This window comes from Bison bison, unplaced genomic scaffold (assembly GCF_000754665.1).
Source record: "Bison bison bison isolate TAMUID 2011002044 unplaced genomic scaffold, Bison_UMD1.0 scf7180017864492, whole genome shotgun sequence".
Classification (NCBI taxonomy): Eukaryota; Metazoa; Chordata; class Mammalia; order Artiodactyla; family Bovidae; genus Bison; species Bison bison.
In genome coordinates this window covers 7,629,221-7,636,384 of record NW_011495051.1, presented here as the reverse complement: position 1 = coordinate 7,636,384, position 7,164 = coordinate 7,629,221, and the positions used below count along the sequence as shown (strand labels likewise).

At 50.3% G+C, this 7,164-nt stretch overlaps 1 protein-coding gene across 1 annotated transcript in view; it reads left to right on the top strand.

The window, feature by feature from the left end:
* Nucleotides 1–7,164, top strand: part of CARM1 (coactivator-associated arginine methyltransferase 1) — a 41,433-nt gene that overhangs the window by 31,085 nt on the left and 3,184 nt on the right. The window contains exons 5-8 of the mRNA XM_010828346.1: nt 94–204; nt 1,291–1,468; nt 3,332–3,422; nt 3,602–3,683. Coding sequence (XP_010826648.1) covers nt 94–204; nt 1,291–1,468; nt 3,332–3,422; nt 3,602–3,683 — 462 coding nt within the window. The remainder of the gene's footprint in view (nt 1–93; nt 205–1,290; nt 1,469–3,331; nt 3,423–3,601; nt 3,684–7,164) is intronic.

Here is a 7,164-nt window from a genome sequence, read left to right as displayed (position 1 = left end):
GGGCCTGCAGGGAGCGAGCGCCCCTGACACCCCCATCCTTACTGTTGTATCCCTTCACTGCTAGCTTGTCCTCACCGCCCCCTCCTCCCCCAGATCGTTCTCGACGTTGGCTGCGGCTCTGGGATCCTGTCGTTTTTTGCTGCCCAGGCTGGAGCGAGAAAGATCTATGCAGTGGAGGCCAGCACCATGGCCCAGCACGCCGAGGTCAGTGCCCGCTGGGACTCTGGCCTGTCCTCGTCCCCCAACTCTGGGCCTGTTCAACCTGGGGAAGCCAGCCGGTCAGGAACCCGGGGGAGGCCTGACCCTTAGATCTAGGGAAGCCTGGGGACGTCGCTCTCTACTTCGGTCTCTTGTCCCCCAAACTGAGTAGTTTCAGGGGCAGGGGCTCTCTGGGCCTCAGAGAGTCTCTCTTGCGTGATGAGTGGTTGCCCACCAGGTTCATGGGTGGTTCAGGTCTTTGGGGCAGGACTGTGCAGTCACACAGACCAGGGTGGGATCCTGGCCCCCGGCAAGCCGCCCATCTCTCTGAGCCCCCCTTGAAAGATGGACAACAGGAGTTCATTTTGTTGGTTTATGTTGCTTGGCACCGAAGCCTTCATTCAGAGTTTTAACGCCTAAAAACTACAAAATCAAATGGTGGGGATGGCTCCCTCCCCCACCTCCAGCTCCCAACCACCTAGACTTCCCAGCAGAGGGAGAGATACGAACACAGAAGCCCCGTGAGCCCCCTTGGGCTCTCCACCCGCCCCTCCCACACGAACATCCACGCCACCGTCTGGCTCCTGGCTTTGCTCTGCTTGTGGTGCATCTGGGTTGTATCTGTCGTGTGAAGAGCTTCATCACTCTCTCTAGTGGTTGCCAAGCATCCCTTTGCCGGGCTGGACTGCTGTGTGTAGGCTGTAGTTGACGCTGAGGCTGATTCTCGGTCTACAGCACAAACCAGTGCCGCCCCGAGGCTTCGTACCCGCATCCCCTCTTGTGGTGAGGGTACGTCTGCAGTGCACACCGCCCAGCACTGGGATCGCTGGGTCGGAAGGTGTGTCCAAGCTGACGTTTGGCCCTAGCCAGGCCTGCTTGTCCTCGTACCCAAGGTGACAGTAGGGGCTGGGAAGCTGCAGGAGGGCCAGCCCGAGATGGGTGGGGCTGCAGCAACTTCCTGACGGGCCAAGGCTGTTCACAGCTGCAGTCAGCATGCTTACCAGCGAGGTAGTGGGGGATCTGGTGGGTGAGTGTGGACTGAGGCCCTCCCCAAGAGGACCCCCGTGACCCCTGTGACCTGCCCACCCTCAGGTCTTGGTGAAAAGTAACAACCTCACCGACCGCATCGTGGTCATCCCTGGGAAGGTGGAGGAGGTCTCGCTGCCCGAGCAAGTGGACATCATTATTTCGGAGCCCATGGGCTACATGCTCTTCAATGAGCGCATGCTTGAGAGCTACCTCCACGCCAAGAAGTACCTGCGCCCTGGCGGTGAGTGTCCCTGCTGGCATGGCCGTTGCTTGGGTCGGGGGCCCCAGGGCCCCTGCGGGGGGGCGCCAGGCTGTCGCTGGGTCAGTCCAGGGGTGCCGCAGCACCCCGCGGGCCTGCGCTGGCAGCCTGGGTGCCAAGGGCATCAGGGCCTTCACGCCCATTCCCTACCCTGACCCAGCCCCAGCTGACTGGGCCCCAAATGAGGCTACTTGTTGGGCTGCCTTGGCGTCTTGTGCCCTCGGGGGACAGTGTCCAGCTGGTCTGTGGTCAGAGCCAGAGTTGGTTTCTGCCGGCACCTTCCCTGAGGAGCCACCCTGGCATCTTTGTCTCTAGCCTTATAGACTTGCCCTCGGCCTCACAGAGCCCTTAACTCCTCAGGGCCAGGAGGCAGTGGGGGGTGTGGGGGGTGGTGTGTGTGTGTGAGTGGGGTGGGGGTTCTTGGCACTGGGACGCAGCTGTGTGACCTCTGTGTCACTGTACCAGCCCGTCTGTGCTCTGGGATCTCTGGGTTCCTGTTGACCCCTGTGTCACTGAGGTCGGGTCTGCACTTGGCCATGCACATCTGCTGCTGTGTCCATTCTCTGCTTACCTCTGGCACATGTCTCCATCTGCGTGTTTTTGTACAGGAAAGGGGTTGTGTGTGTGTTTTTGCGGTACAGGATGACTGTGGCCAGGGCAGAGCGTGGAGGCCAGTGTACCTGCGGGCCCTGTAGGGGCAGGAGCTGGGCTGCGGGGAGAGGGGAGGTGGCCGCGGTTCCCCACAGCTCTGTCCTGCTCTCCAGGTGTATGGGCAGCCAGGCTGCCCCGAGGCTTGTCCTCTACCTGCTCTTCTCGTGCTTGGCCCTGCAGCGTGGTGGGCCATGCTGGCTGGGGTAGGAGGTTTGGGGGGAGTGGAGTTGGGTTGACAAGCAGTGGTGGCCCCAGCAGAGCGTGGTCTCCTCCTGGGGTTCTGTGGGCAGCTGCACACTCACCCCACTGGTCAGGCAGCCTGCCCAGCCCCCTCCCCTCAGCCTGCATTAGTGTGGCTTGGTTCCATCTTAGAGAGCTCTTTGAGAGCATTAAGGGGAACTCCCCCCAACCCCCATAATTACTCTTCAGCTACCTTCAGGCAAGGTGGGGCACTTGCCCATGATGCTCCAGGGGCAGGCGGCCTGGCTTGTGGCCTCTGGGCCAGAGAGCACCTTGCCTTCCCCACCCCATGGCTGCAGCTGAAGGCAGGCAGATTCTTGGTGCCTCCTCGGACAAAAGGAGGGAGGGAGCCCCACATCTGGAGGCCAGGTGACTGGAGGCCCCAGACTCTGAAGTAGGCAAGAGCTCCTGAGCCCTGACTGTCCTCCCGCTGGCTCTGACTCACCCGTCTGTTCCTCGAGTCAACAGATGGAGGCCCCACCCCACCCCCCATTTCAGGCCATGCAGGTGGCCCACCCTGCCTGGCAGAGGCCTGTGCAAGGGGATTCTGCTGAGGCCGTGATGGCATGGCCTGGGGCTCACCCTCGCCCTGTCCAGAGCACTTGGCTTTGTTTTCCCCACTGCACACCGGTCCCAGAGACACCGTCCAGCTGATGGAGCAGGACCCCTGAGGCCCTGGCAGGTGCCATCCTGTCTCCCAGCCCTTGGAAGGCTAGGTCTTCCTGCTTCCCTGGCTAGCTGTCCAGGTTCAGTGAAGAAGTAGATGTCAAGTATTCTGTGGCCGCTGGCAGAGCAGGCGCTCGGTGCCTCTGCACTGCATGGATGCGAGAGTGTGTGAGTGAGTGAGGGGCTGGGAAAGCCCAGAGTTGGTGTTCTGGGGCCCTCTGAGTCTCTGCCAGGCCCTGCTGGATGTCCCACCCTGATGCCAGCACCCCTCCCTGCCCCCACTCCCAGGAAACATGTTCCCCACCATTGGTGATGTCCACCTGGCACCCTTCACGGACGAGCAGCTCTACATGGAGCAGTTCACCAAGGCCAACTTCTGGTGAGTGTGCTCCCTGGTGTCTTGCCTCCTTGGGGACAGCCCCGCCTCTCTCTCATTCCTTATCCTTCATAGGACCTAAAAGACGGGCTGGATGAGGGCCAACTGGGAGAGAAGGCAGTCTGGCCCGCCTGTCTCCCGCTGCTGGTGACCTTGCCATGGGGGGCGGGCGCTTTCTGCAGGTACCAGCCATCCTTCCACGGAGTGGACCTGTCAGCCCTCCGAGGTGCTGCAGTGGACGAGTATTTCCGGCAGCCTGTAGTGGTGAGTGGGGGCACCCAGGGCACTCCTGGAGTTAGTGCTGGGCGTGGCCCTCATCTGGGGTGACAGGAGGGAAGCTTTCTTGTCAGGCCTGTGCAAGCTGTGCAGTGCGAGGGAAGCCACTGAAGCTCTGAGTTTCTGGCCCTGCAGGGAGCTCTCACACGGGGTGTTGGGAATAAAGTAGCAAGGCATGTAGAGTACTTAGCTCACAGCATGCAGTACTTGTTATCAGATGCATTGATCCTTGATGAACTGATTCTGTTCGATTGACTTTAATTATTGAGATTTTTGAACTGATATATAGACCCATGGTTCAAAAATCAAAAAAGTACAAAAGTGGAAACCTCCCACTTCTGTACCCTAACACAGTTCTCTTTCTTAGAGGCAAACAGTCTTGTTGTATATCTTTTAGAGCTCTTATACCTAAACGTGCATGTACAAATATATACATTTTTTCAATCTTTTTTCCTCTCAAAGTATAGAATAATCAATGTGTTGTTCTGTCTTAGTTTTTCTGTGTTCAGAGAACATACACTGTATGAGTTCAGTCCTTTGAAATTTGTTCCGCGTTGCCTTATGCCCGGTGTGTGTTCTCTCTTGGTTTATGTCCCCTGTGTACTTCCTTGAGAAAATGTGTACCAATCACTTGTTGAGTGCATTGTTACATTAATACCAGTTCAGTCACATTTGTTAATCATGTTGGTCAAGTCTTCTCTGTCTCTACTGATTTTTTTGTTTGCCTTTTCTGTCTATTACTGATTGTAGATTTATTTTTCCATGTAGCTCTGATAGTTTTTGCCTGATTTTTTTTTTTACATTACTGTTATTAGGTGCATATAGGTTTAGGATTATTTTTATATGTTCCTGTTGGATTGATCCTTTTGTAACTATAAAAAGTGTCTTTATTTTAAAAATGTCTAGTAATACTGTTGCCTTAAAGTCTATTTTTTTCTGATAATAGTTTAGCTACTCAGGCTTTCTTTGATTAATCTTTATACGATACATATTTTTCCATCCTTATACTTTCAACCCTTTTATAACCTTATTAAGGTTTATCTCATGTAAATAGCACGCATTTGAGTTTTGTTCTTTAACCAGATTGATGGTTTTTGTCTTTTAATTAGCATGTTTAGATTATTTATATTTAATGTAATTACTGGTCTTTATGTCTATAAATCTGTCATCATACTATTTTTTTTTAATTTATCCTGACCCTTCTTTCTTTTTACCTCTTTTCTTACTTCCTTTTGTCTTAATAAGGTACATATTATCCCCCCACCCACTCCCGATTGTCTTTCACTAGTTTTGCAAGACTCTAGGACAGCATCACTTTAAACATGACCTCTGCCCCATGTTTCTTCTCTTGGTTCCCTGATTATGTGTATATGAGACCTTTTCACCACATCTCAAATGATTCTTATACTCTTTACTCTTTTCTGTATTTTTCCCTCTTTTTTCTCCCAATTGCATAATTTTTACACTGTCTCCTTATCTGTATCCCAGTTTCAATCTCGACGCTATGTCTCATCTGAGTTTGTTCTTGGTTTTTCTTTGGAAAACAAAACAAAACAAAACATTTTCTTGTGATACGAGCTCTCAGGATTTAATCTCATAACAACTTTCATATGTATTGCAGAGTTAATTGTATTTATCACATTGTACATTACATTACTGGTACTTATTTTATCTTACAACTAGAAGTTGGTAGTTCCTTTTGATTGCTCATCCAACACTCCCTCCCTGATTTTGTAAAATTTCAGTTCTAGAGTTTCACCTTGCTTATTTTTTATTTCAGTTCTCTGAAATTTGTTCCCTCTTTTTCCTTGAACGTGTTAAATATAAGTCTCTGATCACTTGTAGTATCTGGAGGATAAGTGGTAAATGTATTTCTGCTCTTTCTTCTCTTGGTTTGGTTCTTTGTTCTGTCTCTTGGTGTGCCTGGTCCTTAAGTGTCAGAACGAAAAATTATAGAGGCTCTAGAGGATAGAGTTGACTGATTGGAAAAGACTCTGATGCTGGGAGGGATTGGGGGCAGGAGGAAAAGGGGACGACAGAGGATGAGATGGCTGGATGGCATGGCTGACTCGATGGATGTGAGTCTCAGTGAACTCCAGGAGTTGGTGATGGACAGGGAGGCCTGGCGTGCTGCGATTCATGGGGTCGCAAAGAGTCGAACACGACTGAGCGACTGATCTGATCTGATCTGAGAGGATAGTTTTCTTTCCAAGGATTTGTTTTTCTTCAGGCAAGTAGCCATAAGGATGTAGCACCTTGGTCCTGTGAAGCATTTAAGATATTTGGAGGCTGCTCTTCAATTCTACTTTGTTGCCATATTGCTAGCTTCCCTGTAAGGCAGCAGTTCTCAAACACTTTCAACTCAGGACACTTTTACATTCATAAAAATGTAGGATCCCAAAGAACTTTTGTAAATGTGTGTTATATATATATATATATTTTAAAACAATTAAATTTAGTTTTTATTATTTTTGGCTGTGCTGGGTCTCCACTGCTGTGGACTTGAGTTGTGGAGAGCAGGGGGTACTCTGTGGTTGCTGTGCGTGCCTTCTCACTGCAGTGGCGTCTCTTGTTTCGGAGCACTGGCTCTAGGTCACTTGGGCTTCAGCAGTGGCGCACAGGCTTTAGTTGCCCTGCAGTGTGTGGAATCTTCCCAGACCAGGGGTCAAACCCGGTCCCTGCATTGGCAAGTGGATTCTTAGCCACCGGACCACTAGGAAAGTCCTAAATATGTGTTGTATTGACTGATATACTGCCAATATCTATTGGTGTTAAAAACTAAACTCAAGAAATTTAAGAATGTACATTAAAGGATGACAGTAAAACCCATTATATGTTAATATAAACAGCATTTTTTGAAAAGAAAACTATTTTCTAAAACTTTCCAGCAAGAATTAGTGTCATTTGAAATTTACCAATCTCTTTAGCGTCTGGCTTAGCAGAAGACAGTCGGATTCTGCTTCTTTTGTTGTTGTTATTGGATTCTGCTTCTGCATTCAATCTGTTAAGGTATCATAGGTGAGTGAACAAATGAAAAGGACAGAAAACACCTTAGTGTTATTATGAACATAGTTTTGACCTGAGGGAGCTCTGGAAAGGGACCATGTTTTGAGAACTGCTGCTTCAGGGTAGTCTTCATGATCTTAGTGAGCCTGGTGGTTCATAGGCCCCTGCCCTAGCCTCCCAGTTCCAATCTGGTGCTGAACCATATTTAAATAAAAAAATTAAAAATCATATTAAAAAAAGATACCTTCATTTAAAAAAAAATCTTATTTCTATTTTAATGGGGCAGTAAATGCATTTGTTCAATCAGCCATCTTTAGTCAGTATTTTTTTTAAAGAAGTCTACTTATTTAATGTAATTATTTGGCTGAGCTGCATGGCCTGAGGGATCTTGGTTCCCTGGCCAGGGATTGAACCTGTGAGCCCTGCAGTGGAAATGTGGAGTCTAAACCAATGGATCGCCAGG